At 36.5% G+C, this 27,007-nt stretch overlaps 1 protein-coding gene across 4 annotated transcripts in view; it reads left to right on the top strand.

Annotated features, from left to right (window-relative positions):
- LOC101896643 (heparan sulfate 2-O-sulfotransferase pipe) overlaps window positions 1-27,007 on the top strand; it is a 227,631-nt gene that overhangs the window by 172,039 nt on the left and 28,585 nt on the right. For 2 of the 4 annotated variants that reach the window (XM_059129313.1, XM_059129314.1), the window contains exon 5: window positions 10,350-10,408. In XM_059129313.1, coding sequence (XP_058985296.1) covers window positions 10,350-10,408 — 59 coding nt within the window. Of the gene's footprint in view, window positions 1-10,349; window positions 10,409-16,244; window positions 16,808-16,873; window positions 17,029-17,093; window positions 17,326-23,050; window positions 24,013-24,088; window positions 24,244-24,314; window positions 24,706-27,007 lie in introns of those variants that run through there. The other 2 variants (XM_059129311.1, XM_059129312.1) reach the window with 2 other exon arrangements.

The following is a 27,007-nucleotide window of genomic DNA, read 5'->3' as shown; positions in this document are numbered from 1 at the left end:
CACCCTAAGACGGAAAATTATCCGTGCAGGTCCACGTCTTCGTATAGCCCCCATATAACGGTACCTCCCGATATTCGGTATTTTGATGATTTTAGCGACATTATTCACGGGAATTGTTTCAAATTTGGTATTTGAAGTTCAAAATGGATACTACACCCTAAGACGGAAAATTATCCGTGCAGGTCCACGTCTTTGTATAGCCCCCATATAACGGTTTTCATTTGAGCGGTATTTTTCGACGGATTTTTTTTTTAAATTTTTCAAGTTTCTTCGAAATAGTGGAGGGTATAAAAACTTAGCCGGTTTTTCACTTGGTTATTTACGAACGCTGAGAGCTGGGCGTTTGAAGTTTCTGGGTTTTTGGAAATCATATGCCAACGGAACGAAAAATACTTAAAGAAACAAAAGTCTTAATTGGGATATGTATGGTATAACAAAATTATTTGGCGTTTAAAAAAAAACCTAGAGAATTGAAATTTGGCAAATTTGGAAAATCATACGTGTGGGGAACAAAAAATACTAAAAGTTACAAAATTTGAGTTTTTTATGTGGATCGGTCTCAGGTGCGATATGGTTGAAATCCGAACTTCATGCATACAAAATGTAGCTTGAGGGTCAATTTTATTGATAAACGGCGGCAGATTTGGAATTGAAATTCTTATTTCATCGGAGTTCAAAAACAATGTTGTACCTCTTGGCAAATTTCTCGCTCTTATCAATCAATAACAATGTTGTAACGTCCAGTACCCTTTTAGTATGAAGTTCCAAAAATACCGATGAATTCTACCTCTCAACATAAAGGGTGAGTTGAATTTTCGTACTTAAAGGGGCGGTCAGAAACAGGAGTCGAAACAATAACATTGATATTTTCAATAGTGCAGATATAAGGCTGTACTTTCCGAAATTCATACTATTTTAATTAAGCGATAGGTGGGAGTTAGAATGTTGAAACTTTGTATAAGGGTTACCCCTTTCGTAGGGAGGCGGAATATGTTGCCAATTGTGTGAAATTTCACACTTTAAGGGTACGCTAACCGTTCTGAATGGTAACGGTTCGGGATTTCGTATTATTTGGTACAACAAGTAAAAAAAAAACATTAAATTCGGCCGGGCCAAACTTTTAATACCCTCCACCTTAGGGTAAAGGAAACATGTGGCAAAAACCAGTAAAATGCCGAATATCGGGAGGTTCCGTTATAAGGGGGCTATACCAAATCGTGGACCTACACATGCAAGGTTCCACCAACGGAGCTAGAACCCATTATGACCTACAAATACCAATTTTCAGACAAATACGTAAAATATGTGGCAAAAATCATTAAATTACCGAATATCGGGAGGTACCGATATATGGGGAGTATACCAAAACCTGGACCTATAATTACAATGACTCGCCACACGAACTGGGACCCATTATGATCTACAACTACCAAATTTTCAGTGAAATTCGTGAAAAATGTGACAAAAATCATCAAAATAACGAATATTGGGAGGTACCGTTATATGGGGACTATACCAGAACGTGGACCGATATATCTCATTTTCAATACCAACCATCCTAGACACAATACCAATCGCTCTGGTCAAATAATGTGGGCTGTATCGTGATTTCAACAGACAGACAGACAGACGGACATCGTTAAATCGACTTAGAATTTTATGCTGATTATTAATATATATTCTTTATGGGGTCTACGACGAATATTTAAGGATGTTACAAACGGAATGACAAAGTTAATATACCCTCCTTTCCAAGGTGGAGGGTATAAAAAGAACTAAGATTTTATTGATCAATAAATTTACTTAAACTAATATTGAATATTGGATTTTTATACCCTCCACCATACTATGGAGGGTATATTAACTTTGTCATTCCGTTTGTAACTCCTCGAAATACTCATATCAGACCCAACAAAGTATATATATTCTTGATCAGCGTAAAATTCTAAGTCGATTTAGCGATGTCCGTCTGTCTGTCTGTCTGTCCGTCTGTCTGTCTGTCCGTCTGTCTGTCTGTCCGTCTGTCTGTCTGTTGTAATCACGCTATCTTTCGAATGAATTGAGATAGGTGGCTAAAATTTTGCACACATGTTTATTTTTCCAGTAGGCAGGTTAAGTTCGTAAATGGGCCATGTAGGTCCACGTTTTCATATAGCCCCCATATAACGGTACCTCCCTATATTCGGTATTTTGATGATTTTAGCGACATTATTCACGGGAATTGTTTCAAATTTGGTATTTGAAGTTCGAAATGGATACTACACCCTAAGACAGAAAATTGTCTGTGCAGGTCCACGTCTTCATATAGCCCCCATATAACGGTACCTCCCTATATTCGGTATTTTGATGATTTTAGCGACATTATTCACGGGAATTGTTTCAAATTTGGTATTTGAAGTTCAAAATGGATACTACACCCTAAGACGGAAAATTATCCGTGCAGGTCCACGTCTTCGTATAGCCCCCATATAACGGTACCTCCCTATATTCGGTATTTTGATGATTTTAGCGACATTATTCACGGGAATTGTTTCAAATTTGGTATTTGAAGTTCGAAATGGATACTACACCCTAAGACAGAAAATTGTCTGTGCAGGTCCACGTCTTCATATAGCCCCCATATAACGGTACCTCCCTATATTCGGTATTTTGATGATTTTAGCGACATTATTCACCGGAATTGTTTTAAAATTGGTATTTGAAGTTCGTTATGGGAACTACAGTCTGTGACAGAAAATTGTCTGTGCGGGTCCAGGTCTTCGGATAGCCCCCATATAACGGTACCTCCCTATATTCGGTATTTTGATGATTTTAGCTACATTATTCACCGTTTATTTCAAGTTTCGAATTTGAATATGGCCATTATGACAAACAATGCCTATGTATGTCCACGTCGTATAGACCCCAAAATAACGGCTATATTCGGTATTTTTAAAATTTTAACAGAATTTTTTAAGGATTTTATTTTTTGAAAATTTCCAAATTCGTTGCAAATGGTGGAGGGTATTAAAAGTTCGGCCCGGCCGAACTTACTGCTTTTTAACTTGTTTTTATTACTTTATTAAGAAACATTTTCTTGACTTTTGAAATCAAGATAAAAAATCTTGGCAACCAGCAAATAGAGGAAGAAACAACAACAACAATACCCACTTAATACAATAGCCGCTAAATATGCCTTAAATGCCGATGATGGCGACGATGCTGATGATGAATGAATGGATGGATGGATAGATGGATGCCAAATAAAACGTTAATGTTGATGAGCTTATTATGATGCAGTCCGTCAGTGCACGGTGCTAATGGCGTTGATGGGCTTGAAAGATATTAGTCAACCACTAAAAGCAAAAACAGAAAAAAAAAAACAAAAAACGAAACAAACAAGATTGACATTAGAGATAACATTGAACTTGAAAACTGTAATCAGGCACGGGCCACAGCTATCAGAGGTCTTAATCCATGACAAATAAATAGGGAAATTAAAAAAAAAATGTAGCAATTTTTTACAAAATAATGAGAGCTATTTTGGTTTTTATTTTTTTTTCGTGGGAAAAATCCTAATTAGAATTCTTTTGGAAAATTTCCCTTTAACACAAATGAAATGCTTTGTAATTAGGACAGATAGGAATGGTGCGAGGGGTGGAGGCGCGATGTTTGTTTAATCTAATATCTTTTGGTAAAGCACCTAATGACCTAAATTTGTGAAAAGTTATAGTTGGTGTTGTTGTTGTCGGTGCTTTGCTTATTTTCATATTCACTTTGATGCCCATATAAAAATAGCAACAACTTTTTTTCTCCTGTTAATTATTTTTCATGTTCATTCAACAAGAATGGAAAATTTCCCCATCTATGGCACGAGGGGTGGTGGGGAGTGAATTCAAAAGTGCTGTTATTCAATGTTGCACCAACTCGGCTGGCTGGCCAGGTTGCCGGGCATTCATTATTTTAATGTTACAGCTTCCTTTCAATTTCATATTTCATTTGTTGTTGTACCAACAGATTCAAAACTGAGAAGAAGAAGAAGAAAAAACTTCTTTGAAATGATGTTGTTGTGTTTTTTTCTTTCAACTTTTTTGTATGGAAAATAATACACAAACCAGCAAAAGTAATAACAACACCAAAAAAAGAAACAAAACCTACAGCATCCAATGGCCACGAAAATTGTTTATTTCGTAAAGCAGAGTTGTTGTTGCTGTTGCTGTTGTTGCTATACCTGTAGTGGCAACATCCAAGCATTTTTAGCCAGTAGTAATGTTGTTCCACACAATTGAACATTTCCATTGAAACGCAAAGTTGGGTTTTTGTTTCGAAGCTCCTTCCTTTTTTTAGGCAAAGATTTTCATTTTGAGATAAACTGTGCGGCACCAAGTTGTTGTTGCAAGGTTATGTTGTAGTCTTGCTGCTGCTGCTACTGCTGTTGTTTGTTTTTTTGTCTTCATAAACACTTGAAAGCTTTTGCCATGATAATCAATGATTTGCTTTTTGGTCAATGTTTGCATTTGATTCCAGGGTATATTTTAATTTTAGACTTTTTTACAAAAAAAAAAAAAAACCAAAATAAAACAAAGTAATTGTCAATGATTGTAAATGGAAATCGTGCTACAAAATAATGGGTCATTTACTTGGTAAATTGTAGGAAAATGGATCATTATTTGACAGTGGTATTTCTAATTAGTTTTTGAAATGTAATTTGACAGTGTTTTTTTATAGCCTACACCACAGTCCTTGATGCCCTAAGTCCTTATGCATTTGTTTGTAACATGGAGAATAAAGCGGGATAGAGCCATAGTTACTTTTGAGGATCTTCATAGAACCACAGTCGATGCCAGTCAGTCCGTCTGCCCAAAATGCAGGTCGCATTTATTATCGGATTAAAATGAAAATTTACAAAAATATGTTTATCGGCCCTATTGCAATTGGCAGATATAGCTATAGCTCCCATCTGCAACAGTGATATTTGGATATATACATATATATATATATATATATATATATATATATATATATATATATATATATATATATATATATATATATATATATATATATATATATATATATATGTGTGTATATATATATATATATATATATATATATATATATTTATATATATACATATATATATACATTTTGGGCAGACGGACTGACTGGCATCGACTGTGGTTCTATGAAGATCCTCAAATATATATATATATATATATATATATATATATATATATATATATATATATATATCAAAAACGGTTCCAATAGCTATAGCTCCCACATACAAGGTGAGATAAAAAAAACAGCAACAAAGTCAAACGCCATAATTTTATATAACGCGATATTATTTAATTTCAAAAAATTTCGGAAATAGCATCAAATTTTAGAATTGGTCCAGTTTGGCACGAATTATGGTCTTCAAATGGCCAATGAAACCGACACACGCTGCCCGAATGCGGTATTTTCGCCCATTCCCGGCGAAGCGCTTGCTTGAGGTGATCGACACTTTGGTATTTATCAGTGCCAACCTTGCTTTCCAAAATACTCCAGACACAATAGCCCAACGGATTGGTATCCGGAGATTTTGGTAGCCATTGTACGCTGGAAACCATTAGTAACCATTCTTGGGTGGCGCGTGCTGAATGCGATAAGTTTAGAATAAGTTTAGATTTTATAGAATTGGTCAACTTTAGCACGAATTATAGCCTTCAAACGGCCACTGAAACCGTCACACGCTGCCCGAATGTTGCTCTGCGGTATTTTGGCCCATTCGCGGCGAAGCGCTTGCTTGAGGTGATCGACACTTTGGTATTTTTTAGTGCCAACCTTGCTTTCCAAAATACTCCAGACACAATAGTCCAACGAATTGGTATCCGGAGATTTTAGTAGCCATTGTACGCTTTTTGTAACCTTTCTTGGGTGGCGCGTGCTGAGTGCGAAAAGTTTAGAATAAGTTTAGATTTTATAGAATTGGTCAACTTTAGCACGAATTATAGCCTTCAAACAGCCAATGAAACCGTCACACGCTGCCCGAATGTTGCTCTGTGGTATTTTGGCTCATTCGCGGCGAAGCGCTTGCTTGAGGTGTTGGATACTTTCTTTTTTTTTAGAGCCAACCTTGCTTTCCAAAATACTCCAGACACAATAATCCAACGGCTTTTTATCCGGAGATTTTGGTGGCCATTGTGCGCTGGAAATGAAGCGAGGAACCTCACTTTGTAACCATTCTTGGGTGGCGCTTTCTGAGTGCGATGGTGCTGAGTTGGAATGTCCAAGGCCTGTTGCGTGTCCAAGGCTTTAGTACAACCTCCAGAATATTTTCGCGATAATATTCGATATTTATTCTGATGGCACGGTCAATTAATATGAGCGGAGAGCGACCATCTGCTGTTATGGCGGTCCACACCATCACCATGGTCGGCGCTTGAGTTCTGGTGGCCAACCGAAGGTGCACATTTTCAGCTGACCTCTTTGGCAAGTAAACACGATCACTTCGTTTGTTTACAAACTGTTGGACAACGAATGTTTTAATATCGGAGAAAACCAAATTTGGCAGTTCATTACTTTCGGCCAAGCGAAGCAACTCCTTAGCTCGTTTGAGTCTATTGTCCTTCTGTTGCGGTGTAAGTTCTTGCACTTTGTTAGAATTGTAATGGCTTTATGCCAAGCTCATTTTTCAATATTTGCCGAATGTAATGTTGTGATATATTCAGCTCACGAGCCATTTTCGGCCACTGTGACGCGGATTTCGATCAAGTCGCTTCTTTAATTTTCGAACCATTTCTGCTGATGTTGCTGTTTTCTTCCGTCCACTTCTTTGACGTCGGGCTACGCTACCAGTATAACTGTAATGAGCAACATTTAAATGCTGAAGTGCTCTAACGATAGCCACTTGTGGTTTTCCAACCAAATATAAAGTAATCACACTATAACGCTTGAATTCCATCGCCAATAACTTTTGGACTTCTGGAAAATTCTCACCAAAATGTTTTTGTAGGCTTGTAAACAATATAATGAGCTATCACTGGAATAATTTGAAGAGCTGTCGGACGAGTGGATCAGAAATGGCAGCATATATATATGGACTGAATTTTGGCACTTCCAATCGAATTCAGTCTAGAAGCAAGTTCATCAAATTTGCTGAAAATCGTTTCAGATGTACCTCTAGCTCCCATATATATGTTTCCGATTTTGTGTTTCAGTCCCTCACATTCGTAATATGCATTCGACAACAATGATATTTGGTACCAGATATTTTATAGAGCTCAGAAATACCTTTGCCAAATTTGACGAGAACGCCAAGATTTGGATATGGCTCCCATATATATCCTTAATCCGATGTCACGTTTATTGTGCAAATAATGGCTAATATTAGCCCAAATGAAGTGAATATGAATATTATTTGGTTGGTATAAAATATTAAAATGTCTCCGTCAAATTTTAGTGAAAATCGATTCAGATTTGGATATGCCTCCCATATATTGATTCTCTCTAAAAACAAATTATTACTGCACTAAAGCCAAATGTAATCTACTTCAAATAAATTCTTTTGTTACGGGAGCTGTACTAAATATGGAGAGTCGTTTAGGGTATCATATGGTCGGCCTCGTCCGACTTTTGATTTTCCCTTACTGGTTAGGAAGGTCATCAAAATAATAAAGAAAATCTATCACCTATGGGGAAATCTATACAAATCTAAAATCGAAATTTGTTCGAAATCGAAAATCGATTTTTATTAATAGCACAAAATCGAAAGATCGAAAACATGACTTATGTTTACAACTACATATCCCCACTACCAAAATACGGAGTAATATAAAATAACATCTCTTGTTGGTCAACCCGTATGACATGGTTTATCTCAGCTGAATTTCCGTTTCCTTTTCTACCGCAGATTTAATTAAGCCTGTGTCAAGTTACGTCTGTGTTACTTAAAGCTTCTTCAGCTTAGCTGACTTTATGTACCAATACATTTTTATGGTTTATTATTGAAATCATAAACATGCAAATTATTTTCCATTAATCAGATTCAATTTTGTCCAACAGTTTTTCTTTCTAAATTAAATTGCACAGCATTTGGTTGGACAAAAAAAACAGTGCGAAATGCTTCTTCCTTATCTTCTGAGGTGACTGGTGAATGGACGACGTAGACATCCTCCTGATGATGATAATAATAAAAATAATGCAATTCATTTGAATGATCCTTTCACTTATTTGCGTTTTTGTTTCCATCTAACTGCCACTGCTGAAATGAAATTGAAAGTTGTCTTCATTTTGCTTACAGTGCAGAGGCAGTAGCAGGCCAAAAGAGTTTTACGACTCTTGGCAGTAAATTAGGTCTCTTCAAAGAGGAAGGAGACCCAAAAAAAAAAAAAAGAATTAATAAAAAAAGCGTTGCTTTTTTATTACGATTTTACAGACTTTTAAGGAAGTTAGGTTAAAATATGAAAATTAAATTCCAAAATTTATTTTATGTTTTTGGCCAGGTTTGAAATTTATTGTACAGCGTGAGATGAAAAAACTGCAACCAATTTCAGACTGCTGTCATTTCTAAGCCACTCGTCCGACAGCTCTTAAAATTATTTCAGTAACAGCTCATTTATTTTTTTCAAGAGTACAAAAGCAATTTGGTGAGAATTTTCCAGAAAAAAAGTTATTCGTGATGGAATTCAAGCGTGATGGTGTGATTTCTGTATATTTGGCTGGAAAACCACAAGTGCCTTTCGTTGGAGCACTCCATCGAAACCTGCATCGCTGTGGCTCTTGAACTGAACATATCGCAATATTCCATTCGTCAAATATTGAAATATGAGCTCGGGGTAAAGCCATTGAAATTCCAAAAAGTGCAAGAACTTACACCGCAACAGAAAGAAAATAGACTCATAAGTGCTAAAGAGTCACTTCGCTTGGCCGAAAGTGCTGAACTGCCGAATTTGGTCCTCTCCGATGAGAAAACATTCGTTGTCCAGCAGTTTGTAAACAAACAAAATGATCGTGTTTACTTGTCAAAGAGGTCAGCTGAAAATGTGCACCTTCGGTTGGTCAACAGAACTCAAGCGCCGGCCATGGTGATGGTGTGGGCTGCCATAACAGCCGATGGTCGCTCTCCGCTCGTATTAATCGACTGTGGCATCCGAATAAATACCGAATAGTATTGCGAAAATATTCTGGAGGGTAAATTACAGTCTTGGCAAGCAAACATTTTGGCCGCAGACCTTAGACATTCCTAGAGGACTCAGCGCGCACCACCCAAGAATGGTTACAAAATGAGGTTCCTCACTGGAGTATTTTGGAAAGCATGGTTGGCACTGAAAAATACCAAAGTGTCGATCACCTCAAGCAAGCGCTGCGCCGGGAATAGACCAAAATACCGCAGAGCAACATTCGGGCAGCGTGTGACGGTTTCATTGGCCGTTTGAAGGCCATAATTCGTGCCAAAGGTGATCAATTCGAACAAATTTAAACATATTCTCGAATTTGATGCTATTTCTGACTTTTTTGCCTTCATTCAATAAAATTTAAAAGTTCGGCCAGGCCGAACTTTGAATGCCCTCCACCAATTAAAACTAATTTGACAATTCTCAAAAACAATGAAATCCGTTAAAAATTCTGTTAAAATCTTAAAAATACCGAATGTAGATGTTACATTAGTTATATGGGGCTACACAAAGACGTGGACCTGCATAGACAATTTTCTGACTTAGGCTGTAGTATCCATTTCGAACTTCAAATACCAAATTCGACATAATTCCGGCGAATAAATTCGCTAAAATCATCAAAATACCGAATATCGAGGGGTACCGTTATATGGGAGCTATACGAAGACGTGTATCTGCACAGACAATTTTCTGTCTTAGACCGTAGTATCCATTTCGAATTTCAAATACCAAATTTTATGCAATTCCGATGAATATTGTAGCAAAAATCATCGAAATACCGAAAATCGGGAGGTATCGTTATATAGCGGCTATACCAAAACGTGGACCTACATGGCCCATTTTCAATACCAAAAGTCCGGCAGACATAATATACATTTCAGTAAAATTTTATCAATCTACTTCAAGTCGTTCGGAAGCTAGAGTGATTTCCACAAACGGACAGACGGGCGGACATCGCTAAATCGACATAGATTTTTATGCTGATCAAGAATATATATACTTTGTGGGTTCTAAAATGTATATTTCGAGGTGTTGCAAACGGAATGACATACTAAGGTGAAGGGTAGAAAAATTATGGAGTTTGACTTTGTTTCAGTTTTTTTATCTCACCCTGTATTTGATATTTTTAGCTTACTGACCTCCTAAATTTATGTATTTTTTTTTAATTTTGCTATAAATTTTTTATTTTAATTTTCTTTTCTGTTTCAGAACCCGAAGACATCAACACCCTCCATGGCACTTATCAATATTTGAAAAGCACTGGCCAGGTAAGTCAATGTTCCCAATATTTTGTTTTTTTTTTTTTTGCCATTTAAATTCATTAAAATGCGTAGTATTCAGCATTCGCATAAATCATTAGCAACATTTGCCATTTTCAACGCCAAAAATGGTATGGAGAGCAAACAAAAAAAAAATCGTAATCATTCATATGCATCCTGCATCCGTTTTGGAAAGAGCATTCATCGAACATGGCTATTCCAAAAAAGTATTGAAACGGCTACATCGCTGGTCCTTATCTATCAATTCTCGTGGCTATCCATCATGGTACCTGGCCGTAGCTATGCCCCAGGTATTTGCTGCAGCAGCTGTTGTTAATGTGTTAAATGTTTGAAACGCATTTGCAATATACCATAAAAAGGCCACCTTGAGCGGATGCGATAGATAGATAGATAAATGCCAGCGATTTGGAAATGTTGCATTTTGGTAGCCTTTTTCTATCATCAACATCGCATCTACAACGTATATTAGAAATTCATATAACCGGTGATTGATATGCTTTTGATTGGTAATCATGATTAGTTTCGATTGCATGACTTTGAGAAAACATAACCTCTAAAAAACACAATGACATAAATCTCTTTTGTAGTTTTTTTTTCGAGAAAAATAATTTGGAAAATATCGCCCTATTCCTATCTATTCACCACCACACTGATCCCATACACCTATCCTTTATCACACCCACACACACATACATAAACAACATGTAGAAAATTTAAAAATGGAGAAGCTTAAATGCCTCTTTTTGCCTCTACCTCTCTCGCTATTGGAACATAGCTCTCATCTATGTCATTTAGAATTTAGTTAGTTAAGAGCAAGCTTACAACATCTCTCATAATATATTTTTGCTGGAAAGCTAATGCATCTACCTCTCTATCCTCTCTCTCTCTCTCTCTCTGCCCTATCTCTTTTTGCAAGTCTTTGAACTTTTTACCTATCCTATAACTATCCTATCCCTATCCTATTATCCTATCCTTTGTTTGCTAGTACTTTTTTTGAAATTTTATACCAGGATAACTAACAAACTGGAAAAGAAATCAAAGATCCAAGTAGGAAGGAGAGTTGTAGGTCCTCTGGAATTGAAACAAACAGTTGAGGAGTCTTAGGACAAATTTCTAGCCATAAATACCTTTAGAAATTACATGTTTACAAAATACACATTTTTTTTCTTTTAAACTCCATATCCACCACTCCCCCCACACACATCCTTCTTCCCTGCCAACGAACAAAATGGGCGTACGAAATTTTAAAAAAATCAAAATTACACAGCAGTTTCCCGAGAAACTTAAAAAAAAATCGACCAATATCAGAAACAAATACGAACCTCTTCTCATTAAACGTCGAATAAAAACGCTTTCATTTGACCATGTGAAACGCGCATCAAAAGCTCTTCTCAAGAGAAAAAAGCACAAATAAATGTTCTCTCACTTCATTACAAATGTATGTAACTACTATGTGTTTATTTAGGTTAAGCTTGTAAAAAAACAACTTTACTTCGCGAAAAGCTTTTAAGCTTCCAGAAAAAAAGCTTTTTTGTCTTAAGTGTAGATTAAAAAAAAAATGCAATTTATTATCCCGCCAAAACAAAAATGTTCAACTACTCCGAGGTAAGTAAGAATTTCGAAATGGTGTTACTCTAAAATGACCATATAATTTTAAGAAAAATTTAATGTGATCGGAAATCTGGTTTTGTTTATGTATATTCTGGAATGTTTTGGAAGATTTTTCTCATCATGGTCTTCTGGTCCTTATGTAGTTTTTCCTCATATTTGATTTAGGCGAATTGGGAGCTCTGAATTAAAAATTCTCTTAATATTGCACTTTTTAAGGTTTTCCAGGGAATGTAGTTTCCCTTTGGCACCTAGGGTGGTGTAGTAGTATTTTTTTCATTATCCGCTAAGAACACCTGATGGAACTTGTCTTAGATTATATTGGGATAATTCAAAATTTCGTTACTTACGAAATTTACAACGGAACTTTGGTGTTCTAAAAGCAGATAACTGGAACAACCTCTGCTATCGGCCACTGCATAGCGGAACTCGTTCCCATAGTTCCAGTTTGCGTAAGATGACTTGCCCATACTCCTTTGTAATTTTTCTATTCTACAAAGTTCAGACTATTTCTACAAAATTAGCATTCTTTGCTGAAGAATGACCAACCTTTTTATTTTCGAGCTCACTTTGTGATCCAATTCCTTAGAGTTCGTGAGATGGGCTCCTCTGACAGGTTATTATTGAAAATTTTTAATGCGGGAATTATTTTCCCTCGTTGTATTCACCATCGTTACTTACGAAATTCCTCAACGGAACTTTGGTGTTCTAAAAGCAGTTTGCTAGAACTGCCCCTGCTATCGGCCACTGAATAACTGAACTCGTTCCTATAGTTCCAATTGGAGAAAATGGTATAACTTGCCCAGTTTCCGCTGCGATTTTCCTCTTCGACAAAGGCCAAAATATTTTTACAAAATCACCCATCTTTGATAAAAAATCGCCAATCTTTTTATATTTGGACTCACTTTGTGATGCTATTACAAAGGGTTCGTGAGATAAAAAAATCAAAATATCCATCGTTAATTCGTAAAGTCCTCAACGAAACTTTGGTATTCTAAAAGGAAAATGCTAAAACCACCGCTGCTATCGGTCACAGCATTGGGGAACTAGTTCCTATAGTTCGAATTTGCGTAAGATGGCTTCACTTTCCCAGTCTCCGCGGCCATTTTCCTCTTTGAAAAAGACCGGGATATTTTTACAAAATCCCTAGTCTTTGCTAAAGAATTACCAACCTTTTTATATTCGGACTCACTTTGTGTTCCTTTTCTGAAGGGTTCGTGAGATGGGCTCCTCTGATGTATTTTATCGAAATTTTTCAATGCGGGAATTCTTTTACTCTCGCAATATCCACCATATTGTTAGCCTCCTTGTTAAAAGCGATTTTCAAAAAATGCATATGCATTGCCGTCGAACTTAAGACCTCGATGGAAATTCATTTTTCATTAACCTTCGACGGATATCGGCAGCGTTCGACCAGCTAATGAATCAACGACCCCAATCTCTTCTGGACTATTTAACCCATACACTGTAATTTTTTAACCTTGGCTGACTTTTTTGTGAGGAATACCACCGTAGTCAGTTATGAGACTAGGAAATTCATTTCCATTGTTCGCACTGATTAAACAAATAAAAAATGTCCGAATTTTATATACCTCCACATACCTCCTTATATACCGGGTAAAGTAACTGATTTGAAAATAAAACTAAAGGTGAGGGTACATAAGCAGCTTGGCATCATGGCTGGGCATATTAATGTCAAATTATTAAAGGAAATGACGGCGGAGTTCGAGTGCGGCTCTGACATCCCTTTATGATATGTCACAAAATATCCAATATAAAGACTTCAAGCTATTTATGTACTCTCACCTTAATGAGCCAGTTGCATTAAAAAGTTGCACGTAGTAATTAGTGAGACATAGGTTGACTTTGGAGATTGAGAAGTGAAAACCAGTTTCATATGTGTTGCCGTCGAAATCAGAGCAATATGGTGAAGCCTGGATCGAATTTGATTTCTTTCAAATTCGACGGGTGACGAAAGTGTATGTTTCAAAGCCCTACGGTACTGGACGTTTTAACATTTTTACTTGGCCGACTTTATCCACAAAATTATTTTTTCTTTCTTTGGTCTGTTTTGGGACGCGAAAATACACGATTCTCAAAGGTCGGAACGTCAAAGAAGCCACCTCTAGATTATACAAATAAAAAATTCCCAATTTTTTATACCCCCACACCGGTTAAAGTAACTGCTTTGGAAATAAAACAAATGAACCAGTTCCAATGAAAAGTTGCACGTAGTAATTAGGGAGACATAGGTCGATTTTTGACATTGAGAAGTTAAAACACGTTTTATACGTGTTGCCTTCGAATTTAGGTATTTATTTTTATTGTTGTCAAAGTCAGAGATAAAGTCGATAAGTTTCAGTGAAGCCAGGATCAAAATTGAATTTTTATCAACTTCGACGGATAACGACAGGGGATAATTTTTCACCCTCCAGTACTGGAAGTTTTTACTTTGATTGACTTCCTTAACACGAGATATTTTTTGTTTATGGAGAACTCCACCGTTTGCGTCGGGAAAATACAGGATTTGCCAAATCTCTCAATTACTTTTGCCAACCAGAGCGTCGAACAAGGCACCCCTAGATTTAAAAAAACCCACACAACGGATAAAATATTTGTCTTCGAAAATAAAACAAATGCGCCAGTTCCATTCAAAAGTACACCTGGTAATTAGGTAGGCATAGTTCGAGTTTTGACATTAAAATTTTCTATGCTTTGCAGTCGAATTCAGACTGTAATTTGATGACTTTCAATAAAGTCTAAATCGAAAATTAAATTTACTTGTTTTAAATGTATATCGGGAAGGTAATACCCGCTAAAAGGAAAACAATAAAAAAAGTGCCTGTAGTACCAATTCCAAATATATCAGATACGAAATTTGAAACAATTTCGATGAATAATGTCGCTAATATTATCAAATTTGAAACAATTCCGCTGAAAAATGTTGCTTATATCGTCAAAATACCGAATAAAGGGAGGTCTTGTTATATTTTTGCCATAGGAACTTTAAACACGAAATTTGAGTATTAATTAATACATCCTCCAGAATATCTTCGCGACAATATTCGGCATTTATTATAATGCCACGGTCGATTAATACGAGCGGAGAGCGACCATCAGCTGTTATGGCGGCCCTCACCATCACCGCGGCCGGCGCTTGAGTTCTGGTGACAAACCGATGGTGCAAGTTTTCAGCTGATCAGCACGATCATCTTGCTGCTGGACAACGAATGTTTTCTCATCGGAGAAAACCAAATTTGGCAGTTCACCACTTTCAACCAAACGAAGCAACTCTTTAGCTCTTTTGAGTCTATTTTCTTTCTGCTGCGGTGTAAGTTCTTGCACTTTTTGAAATTTCAATGGCATTACCCTGAGCTCATTTTTTAATATTTGCCGAATGGAATATTGCGATATGTTCAGCTCACGAGCCATTCTTCTGCCACTGCGACGCGGGTTTCGATCATGTCGCTTCTTTACTTTTCGAACCGTTTCTGCTGATGTTGCTGTTTTCTTCAGTGCACTTCTTTGACGTCGGGCTACGCTACCAGTACACGGTAACGAGCGATGGTACGAGACCCAAACGATTTATTCATATTTAAAGCTGGAGTGCACAGTCACTTGTGGTTTTCCAGCCTAATACAAAAAAAAATCTCACTATCACGCTTGAATTCCATCAGAAATAACTTTTTTTCTGGAAAATTCTCACCAAAATGCTTTTGTAGGCTTATAAACAATACTGGAATAATTCTAACAGCTGTCGGACAAGTGGCTTAGAAATGACAACAGTCTGAAGTTGGTTGCAGTTTTTTCATCTCGCCCTGTATATGGACTATTATAAAAATATATTCCTATCAACGAACAGCCCTACGCCTAAAGGTATGCAATGATATTTGAATTCTAAGGACAAGATCTGGTCTTTCAACTTGCTGTAATGGAAAATTTCGAGGTCGTTAGGCATTTCCCTAATCTTAGATAATCTTTCATGGTGTTGTAAGCGGGTGAAAGGGAGTAGTTGTTGTATTAGTGTGACGCACAGAATACCTTTCAAATTTTTCGATTTCGATAACCATCCACATCACATGTTCCCGTTTCCCAAAATTCCCACCCCCCACATCCCCCCAAAAAAGTATCCTTGATTAACAACAATTTTGGTTATTTACCTCCCCTAACTCTATCAAAATTCTAATTTGGAAACAATTTACAATTTTACGATTAGTTAAACTCCCTGACAACGGATAAATTGAATAATACCAAAAATGCCGAAATTGATTTGATTTTCTTTAATCGAGTACCCAAAGTCGGTAGTCAAACAATGATGGAACTCCTTAAACAGTTGGCCAAACGTAATGGCTTCAAGGCGACGCGCGACAAGGCAAGCAGTACTGAAACGATCATGTTGACACCCAGTTTCGAAGAGAGTTTGGTGGAGGAGATATTGAATGTTGAACAACCGGCATCCTATTCCAAACATGTGGCCTACATTGACTTTGAAGATCTGGACTATCCGGAACCGATTTACATGAATTTGGTACGTGATCCGGTTGAACGTATTATTTCGTGGTTCTACTACATTCGTGCGCCCTGGTACATTGCTGAACGTAAAAAACTCTTTCCCAAACAATATAAGTTGCCCAGTGTTCAGTTTTTGAAAAAAGATTTCTCGGAATGTGTTTTGAGTCAAGATCCTGAATGTGTATTTGAGCGTAACGAACGTCGTGGGCTGGGTGATCATCGTCGTCAGACGTTGTTCTTTTGTGGTCAAGATGCCGAAACATGCATGTGAGTAGATAGCTACGCTCTGGCACAATGGAAGTGAGTGGAATTTTTCATATGTCTCTCTTTAAGGCCGTTCGATAATTACCAAGCCATGCAAAGGGCCAAACGTCATGTTGAAACAAAATATGCTGTTGTGGGCTCGTGGGAGGACACCAATGTGACACTGACCGTTCTAGAACACTATATACCACGTTTCTTTGCCGGTGCTGCTGATGAATTCTATAGTATGTCTTCATTTTCTAATCGAATTTGGATTTTGAAAATCACCGTTAACTTCTATTTTTTGCAGAATCTGAAAAGTTGCGCAAAACAAATCGCAACACCTTCCGCCCCCAAGTTACCGAAGAGGCGCGCCATGTTTTGAGCAAAAATCTGACAAACGAAATCGAGTTCTATCGTTTTTGCAAACAACGTCTCTATAAACAATATATTGCCATTTATTTGGAACATACAGCCAAAGGCTTACCGCCGTTGGATGTTTTTAATTAACTTGCCATTATAATACAAAATAGATATATATTTTTTTTTAATAAACCAATTTTTATGGAATTTTTAAATAATGAATATATTTAATTTTTAATGAAGAAAATAGAGCATAGTTTTAGGCTTTTATTCTATCATCTCAGAGGGCTTTACAATTCGATTTAGCTGCAGGGATTTACAAACCGTTTTTCCTTTAATATACTATCCAGGGATCTATAAACCGGCTAAGGGTTTCACTAATTAATTATTTCGTTATTATAAATGATCGATTCGACGAATATTTCAATTTTCAGTTGGGTTAATGCAATTTCAGATACATACTTAGCAATTTTTTCTAAACACTTAAGTATGACAACGATGATTTGAAAACCTTTTGTAATTATTTGAATACTTTTTATACCATACATAGTGGTGAGGGTATTATGTGAATTTGTTTGTAACATGGAGAAGGAAGCAAGATAGTCCTATAGTTACTTTTGAGAATTTTCATAGTTAGTCCATCTGTCTATGTCTTTTTGTGAATAAAATGCAGGTCGCATTTACAGGGTGAGATAAAAAAACTGCAACAAAGTCAAACGCCATAATTTTTACATTTTTTTAATTTTTTTTTTTTGAATGAAAGCAGAAAATGTCGGAAATAGTATCAAATTCTAGAATAAGTTTAGATTTGTTTGAATTGGTCACCTTTGGCATGAATTATGGCCTTCAAACCGTCAATGAAACCGTCACACGCTGCTCGAATATTGGTCTATGGTATTTTAGCCCATTCCCGGCGAAGCGCTTGCTTGAGGTGATCGACACTTTTTTATTTGTTAGTGCCATCCGTGCTTTCCAAAAAAACACCAGACACAATAGTCCAACAGATTTATATCCGGAGATTTTAGTGGTCATTGTGCGCTGCAAATGAAGCGAAAAACCTCATTTTGTAACCATTTTTTGGGTGGCGCGTGCCGAATGCGATGGTGCTGAGTCCTGTTGGAATGTCCAAGGTATGCGGCCCAAATGTTTGCGTGCCCAAGGCTTTAATACACTCTCTATAATATTTTCGCCCTATTTTTCCCCTTTAATACACTCTCTAGAATATTTTCGCGATAATATTCGGCAATAATTCTGATGCCACGGTCGATTAATACGAGCGGAGAGGACCACGGGTGTTATGGCGGCCCACACCATCACCATGATCGGTGCTTGAGTTCTGGTGGCCAAACGAAGGTGCACATTTTCAGCTGACTCTTTTGGCAAATTAACACGATCATTTTGTTTGTTTACAAACTGCTGGACAACGAATGTTTTCCCATCGGAGACGGAGAAAACCAAATTCGGCAGTTCACCACTTTCGGTCAAGTGAAGCTACTCTTTAGTCCTTTTAAGTCTGTTTTCTTTCTGGTGCGGTGTAAGTTCTTGCACTTTTTGGAATTTCAATGGCATTACCCCGAGCTCATTTTTCAATATTTGCCGAATGGAATATTACGATATATTCAGCACACGAGCCATTTTTCGGCCACTGCGACGCGGGTTTCGATCAAAACGCTTCTTTACTTTTCGAACCATTACTGCTGATGTTTCCGGTTTCTTCCATCAACTTCCTTGACACGGTAGCGGGCGATGGTACGAGACACAAAAGATTTATTCACATTTAAATTCTGGAGTGCACTAACGATAGCCACTTGTGGTTTTCCAGCCAAATATAAAGAAATCACGCTTGAATTCCATCACGAATAACTTTTTTCTGGATAATTAACACCAAAATGCTTTTGTTCGCTTGTAAACAATATAATGAGCTGTCAATGGAATAATAAATGACAGCAGTCTGAAGTTGATTGCAGTTTTTTTATCTCACCCTGTAATCCAAGTAATATATAATTAAATGCCGCAATTTAATTAAACGAGTTCGGTGTGGATAAGGCTTAAGGCATGTGCAATACATGTTACAAAAACGGCAAAATCAGAGCTCATATTTTGACTAGAAATGAAGACGCCTCGAAACTGTTCTTCACAACTTCAAATTTTCCCTTGATATGAAATTTATGTTTTAAATTAAGCAATACTTAAGGTGAGAGTACATAAAAAGCTTTGTTTTTAGCGGGCTTAAATCATCGGCTGGCTTCTTCGAAAAAGAACAAAATCGAACTAAGTAAACCTAAAACTCCTTTGTTCCTCTACGAAGAAGCGAGCCGATAACTTAAGGTGAAAATATAAAACGCTGTTTTTTTTTTTGACCGGCATCGTCGGCTGGCTTCTTCGTAGAGAATCAAAGGAGTTTTAGGTATGTATTCTCACATTTAAGCCACTCAAAAAAGCGTTTTATGTACTCTCACTTCTCTAAAAAAAATTACTTGTTATTACTTCAAAGGCTTTGTTGTTGTTTAATTAGAACATAAGCTTAAAAGCTAATTCCTTAAATATCTAGCTTTTCTCTTCTTCAATTTAAATCTTTAAATATGCTTGAAATTGAAAGTTAATGAAAGATAGCTAGCCTTTAGCCCTTTACCCTATTACATAGTAATATAAACAAGCTACCTTGAGCATCGCTTGTTCCTTCATCTTAAAAAAAATTGAAAGCTTGTTGTGCATTATTATCTAAAGCAATTTTAAATAAATCGCATTTTATTAGAATAATGAAATAAGTCTTAATTCAAATATGATTTATTGAAATACGCCGTGACAATATAAATATTAATTTATTTGAATATGTGTCAAATAAATGTCAATATCATTGGATAATGCATAATTTAGGTGCCAGTGTGAATGTGGCCTTATTTGCACATTTTTATTTATCTGTATTGTATGATGATAGAAGAATACAGGTAGATGTATCACTGTTTGGAAACATAGATATTTCAATTTTTTATATTTTTTTTCAAAAATAATTAGATTTTAATAGGTTTTCTTCTACGACGCCAATGATATGCATTTTCAACAATTTTATTTCATTTTACAAATAAATATTCCAGCTGGCTATTTTAATAAATAAAAACAAAGAATGAATTTTATTGATCTAGTTCCGTGGGTCACTTCAGTGAATCGTTCAATAACTGGGCGATTAGTTAACTATACATCACATGGTAGAAGAATACAGATAGTTGCAGTCGACACAGCTGCTACCCAAAAAGTCAAGAAAAATAATTAAGCTTTTAGACCTTTTAAATATACGTTAGCATATATTGTTAGAAGTGAGAAATGTACACATGATCAATGCCTTTCCTAAGGAGCTAATGAAATAATCAGCTGTTTTTTTTTTGGTACACCCATGGTAGAAGAATATAAGTAAACGCCTCGACACAGCTGCTAGGACAATGAACTATCAAAAAAAAATTGAAATTAAATGAAAAATTATTGAAAGTTGTGAAAATTGTTGAAAAATTCACATCATAACAAACTCCAATTTGCGACGTATTACAAAAATATATAAAAATCTACAATGTTCCCAAGCGTTTGTGCATCTACCTATATCCTTCTACCATGGTATGTACTTTTCTCAAGTATTTCACCACTGTGATGGCGTTCGCGTATCACATAATATGTGCAACTTCTACACATGGAAAAATTTGGTATTACATATGTACAAAAAACATATCGTGTGTTAGAGGCTCAATATGTTTTGACATTACTAACAAACATAAAAGAAAACAATTGAATTTTGCTGAAAACCCAAAAAGCAGGCATATCAAACGAATCATGAAGGGCAAAATTAATACAAATGGCAACTATTTAATTGGCGAAAAAACACTTCATTGTTTTTATAAATTGACAAATTTGTTTTTTTTTTTTTGACAGTGAACAAATTTAGTACATTGTCTCGTCTTTTGCAAAAGCAGGGTTACCAATATATTTTAATTAAAAATGTTATCAAGCCTTAAACCCCATATATACATAACAAAACTAGTGCATTTCAATTGTCAATTCCGTTACATATACCTCTAACTAAATCCACTGGATTTGAGAATCGATTCCATTTGATGTGTCCACGTTGTAGAAATTACAGTTGAAATCAACTCGATTTTGGTAAATGTAAACGACAATTTATAGAATAAAACAGAATCACATATCTTGCAAATTATAAAGGGCAACGCCGTCAGAGTTACTAAGCGACTTGAACATTTCTTTTTAATTTGACATTTCCAAAGCACGAATATGAAGCTAAGAGCTTAAGTTCTAAGGGTGGAAATACATAAATCGCATATTTGGCTGGCTTCTTCGTAGATGAACAAAGCAGTTCTAGGTTGACTGAGTTCGGTTTTGATCATGAGCTCCTCTGTTCATTTCCGAAGAAGCCAGCCAGATAAGCGTGTTTGTATTCCCACCTTAAAGGCTGAAACAGATCGTCAGAATAGAATAAAACAGATTCATATATCTTGCTTCGTCGAAGCCAAATTATAAAGAGCAACGGCGTCACAGTAACTTAGCAACTTGGATATTTCCTTTTAATTTGACATTTCCATAGCAAGAATATGAAACGAAGAGCGCAAGTTCTAAAGACTGATACAGATCAAATCTGGTAAAAGATGAAAACATAAAACTGCCAACAGTGTTGTATTTCCACGACGTAGTCACGATATAAGCTTTGATATGTTTCAGGCTTAGTTACATTAGCGCGTTTAGATACGAAATTTTTAACCGGGTTAATCCTGATAATTGGTCAAGCACAACTTAAGGTATGTTTACCATAGAAACATTTTTATGATTGATCAAATAATCCGAATATAGGTAATTCCAAGAGGAGTCTCTACGCTGAGCAACCCCTATAGAAATAGATAACTTTGGGAAATATCTTCTCCTGAATTTACTTTAAAAATACAAAGGAATTTAGGGTGAGCCATAATCTGAACTAGAAAGACAGCCAAAGAATTAAGGTAGGGACACATAAGCAGCTTGGCACCTTTGCATGGCATGTCAAATTATAAGGGACAACGGCGGCAAACTTCGTGAGCTACTCCGACATTTTCTTATAATGGGTCACTTAATATGCTATGTAGCGAGTCCAAACTGCATATGTATCTCCAACTTAATTGTTTGGCTGGATGTCTGGTTCAAATTATGGGCTAAAATTGAACTACCTTCCCCTAATTCTTTTGTTCTTTCATGCCAGGAAATGATTATCTTATGTGGCTACGAAATATTCTTAAAGGTGCAAGTACATAAAAAGCTTGAAGTCATGGCTAGGCATATTAATGTCAAATTACAATGGGAAACGACGGTTAGATTTTAGTGCGGCTCTGTAATCCCTTTATGAAATGTCACAAAATATGCCTAGCCATGACTTCAAGCTTTTTATGTACTTGTACCTTAAGACAATTCATTTATGTGTTCAGGCCTCCGAAGCACCCAAGCTTTTCAAATGTTTTGGGTTCCGTTGCACAAACGTACAATGTATAATTAGAAATATTTTAAAATAAAAATTTAGCTCAGATATTTATTTTAAGAAATTCTTCACAAAAAACAATTAAAATTTAACAGATAAATAAGCTCTAATTTTGATCGAAAGAAGTCAGAGCATTTTTCCAACTCTCAATTCTTTTCCATTTGTCGTCTCTGTGTTTGTGTGTGTTTCCGTACTAATTTTAAAAACTTCCGAGCCAAATAAATGTAGTTCTGTGTCGCATCATTAGCAAGCATTCATCCGCCTGTTGGAGAGTCCAATCTGCACTTATATGTTCAAGAAGGTCATGGTGAAAGGTTTTTCTGTGTTTGTATGTGTGAGACAACATTGTAAAAGGGAGACATTTTTTTTTACAACTGAAATTCAAAATCATTTTCCAACAGCGTCATCAGCGACACATTGATCGTGATTTAGATGAGCATGAATCGACACATCAAATACGAGTACCCAAGAATCGAAAGAGACATCATCTTAGTCACCACAAGAAAAGTGATCGCTTGCAGTTGGCCTTGGCCCCGAACGGCAAAGCCGGTGACAAACATGAAAAGCATGGAGGCAAAGCCGGAAAAACAAACCATGGCCATCATGGTAAGAAGCATCACAGCAAACATCACAAGATGGCACATGATGATGATGATGATGACGAGGAGGAGTATGATGACGAAGACAATTATGATGATGACGATGATGATGAAGAAGAAGATGAAAAGCCTGGCCATGGCCATAAAAGTAAACACCCCAAAGAAGAGACCGAAGAGGAATATGAATACGAAGACGATGAATTGTATTCGGCTGATGCATTGAATAACACCAAAAGAGCTGAGGTCGATGTTGTATTCTTCAATCGGGTACCCAAAGTGGGTAGCCAATCTTTGATGGAGTTAATGGTAAAATTGGGTAAAGTCAATAATTTTGTACACTCCCGCGATGTGGGAAAACCCCATGAGACCATATTCCTCCAGCCACCCAAGCAAAAGGAATTGATTCATGAAATCTATAATCTGACACGGCCACGCATCTACAGCCAGCACATTGCCTATATCAACTTTACCCAACACCATATGCCACGGCCAATTTACATTAATTTGGTACGCGATCCCATTGAACGCATCCGTTCGTGGCATTATTATGTACGTGCCGAATGGTATTATCGCGATTTGAAGGCCAAGTTGGGTGACAGAGCACCACCAATGCCGCCAAAAGAATTTATGGAAATGGACTTGGATACCTGTGTCAAGACCGGAGATATCCACTGTCAATTCAATCAAATGCAAATTAAGAACCCGGCTGGAGATCATCGTCGTCAGACCTTGTTCTTTTGTGGACAAAACAAGAAGTTGTGCATGTAAGTTTGGAGCAGATGAAAGACGGAGAATTTGGCAGAATCTTGAGTTAAAAAAATATGTATATACATTTTTTAGGCCCTTCAATTCCAAAGCTGCCATGCAAAAAGCCAAGCGAACCGTAGAGGAAGATTATGCTGTAGTGGGTACCTGGGAAGACACCAACATTACGCTGTCAGTTTTGGAACACTATATACCACGATTCTTTACAAATGCCAAAACGGTGTATTATGGTGAGATTAAATTTCCCACTTTCCCCAAGGGGCTAGCTTGATTGTCTTTTTGTTCGTGTTATTCTTTCCAGAGGGCAGAGACCGTTTCTCCCGTGTCAATAAGAACAACGTTACGCGCCCCATCAGTGAAGAGACCCGCATGATATTGAGCAAAAATCTCACCCATGAAATTGAGTTCTATGAATTCTGCAAGCAGCGTCTCTATTTGCAGTATAATGCCATCAGCGATGGCCAATCTTTGGACAATGATGACTACATGTTGATACCGGATAGTCAAGAAGAAGAAGTCGACGAAGAAGAGTAAACTCAGTGCTTTTTTTTTTGTAAAGTTTTAATGTACTTAGATCCATAAGCTATATTAAGATACGCAATTTTTTTTACCTATGTATAATCAAAGAATTTCTAAAGTCTTAGCGAAAATAAAGTACAATTTAATAAAAAAACAAATATTTTTGAAAGAAATTTTGAAAGTTTTGGAATATATTTGGAAGCCTGAAATAAAAAAATCTTATTCTATTAAAATAGGAGACCTTAGGATGGAAAAAATAAAATGAAAATAGAAGACTTTAGGCCGAAGCTCTTTTACTGGAATATAAGCCTTTAAGCTGGAGCTCTTCTTCTGGAATAGAAGACCCTAGGCTGGAGATCTTCTATTGAAATTAGAAAATCTAGGCTGGAGCTCTTCTACTGTGGTAGAAGACCCTAGGATGGAGCTCTTCTACTATAGTAGAAGACCCTAGGATGAAGCTCTTCTATTGAAATAGAATACCTAAGGCTGGAGCTCTTCCACTGAAATAGAAGACCTAAGGCTGGAGCTCTTCTACTGAAATAGAAGACCTAAGGTTGCAGCTCTTCTATTGAAATAGAAGACCTTAGGTTGGAGCTCTTCTATTGAAATAGAAGACCTTAGGTTGGAGCTCTTCTATTGAAATAGAAGTCCTTAGGTTGGAGCTCTTCTATTGAAATAGAAGACCTTAGGTTGGAGCTTTTCTATTGAAATAGAAGACCTTAGGTTGGAGCTCTTCTATTGAAATAGAAAACCTTAGGTTGGAGCTCTTCTATTGAAATAGAAGACCTAAGGCTGGAGCTCTTCTATTGAAATAGAAGACCTAAGGCTGGAACTCTTCTATTGAAATAGTAGACCTAAGGCTGGAGCTCTTCTATTGAAATAGAAGACCTAAGGCTGGAGCTCTTCTATTGAAATAGAAGACCTAAGGCTGGAGCTCTTCTATTGAAATAGAAGACCTAAGGCTGGAACTCTTCTATAGGAATAGAAGACCTAAGGTTGGAGCTCTTCTATTGAAATAGAAGACCTAAGGCTGGAGCTCTTCTATTGAAATAGAAGACCTAAGGCTGGAGCTCTTCTATTGAAATATAAGACCTAAAGCTGGAGCTCTTCTATGGCAATAGAAGACCTTAGACTGATGGTCTTCTATGGCAATAGAAGACCTTAGACTGAAGCTCTTCTATGTCAATAGAAGACCTTAACTCCTCTCTTAGCTGAAGCTCTCTTATTGGAAAACGAGACCTCAGACGAAGATCTCCTATGGAAATAGAGGATCTTAGAGTGAAGCTCTTCTATGGCAATAGAAGACCTTAGACTGAGGCTCTTAGACTGAAGCTCTTTTATTTAAATATAAGGTATTAGGTTGAAACTCTGCTATTTAAATAGAAGACCTGTAGCAGACGTAGTTATATTGAAACTGAAGTTGGCACCCTGAAGTTCTCCTATTGAAACAGAAGACCTTAGGCCTTTAACACTTCTATTGAAAGTCTTTAAAGTATTCTTTGTAGCAAAACTATTCTAATGAAATAAACATGTTTACCATGAATACTTTCTATTGCATAATATATATTTTACCGAAATGGCGAAAATTGGCGCCCAACGTGACTTTGAAAAAAAAAGATTTTCAATTCTGAGCTAGATTCCTTAAATTCTGTCTAATTCTATAGAAGATATCACACAGAAGCTCCTAATTATAAATTGAAGGCCTAGCTCTGAAACATTTCTGGTGTTGTTGTTGGAAAAGAAACTCCTACTTTCTGAAGTTTTTCCATATGAATGGAGGCTGGCGCCCAACGTGTCTTTCAAAAAATATAGTTTATTTAAAATATAGTTCATTCTATAGAGATATCTCACAGAAGCGCCTAGTCATAAATTGAAGGCCTAGTTCTGAAACATTTCTGTTGTTCTTGAAGAAGAAACTCCTACTTTCTAAAGTTTTTTCATATGAATGGAGGTTTGGCGCCCAACGTGTCTTTCAAAAGATAAAGTTTAGTACTAATTGGAATTCCTGTGAATCTGGAAATACAATAATATACTGCTGGGTGAAAATAAGGTGAACTAAATTAAGATATAGCTAAAAATGGCGCCCAACATGACTTTAAAAATATTGTTTTCATTTCTAAGCTGGATTCTAATCTAGTCGTGTCTAGTTCAACAGAAGAACTGGAATTCTAGCTCTGAAACCTTTCTATTGGAATGACGTTTGGTGCCCAAAGTGGTTTTCTAAATCAGACTTTTAATTCTGATTCAATAGACACTGAAGCTTCTAGTTCTCCCTGAAAGGCCTACTCTTGAAACGTTTCTATTGGAGCGGGATTATCAAAAATTTATATCTATTCTAAGTTACATTTCTTTGAATTTAGTTTTAAAAATTTGTGTCGAAATCAATAGAAGAAACTCCTACTTTCTGAAGTTTTTCTATTGGATTGAAGGTTGGCGCCCAACGTGTTTTTCAAAAATATACATTATTTTACTTCC

This window comes from Musca domestica, unplaced genomic scaffold (assembly GCF_030504385.1).
Source record: "Musca domestica strain aabys unplaced genomic scaffold, Musca_domestica.polishedcontigs.V.1.1 6, whole genome shotgun sequence".
NCBI classification, from domain to species: domain Eukaryota; kingdom Metazoa; phylum Arthropoda; class Insecta; order Diptera; family Muscidae; genus Musca; species Musca domestica.
Note: the sequence above shows the minus strand (reverse complement) of the source record. Positions and strands in the feature narration are given on the sequence as shown.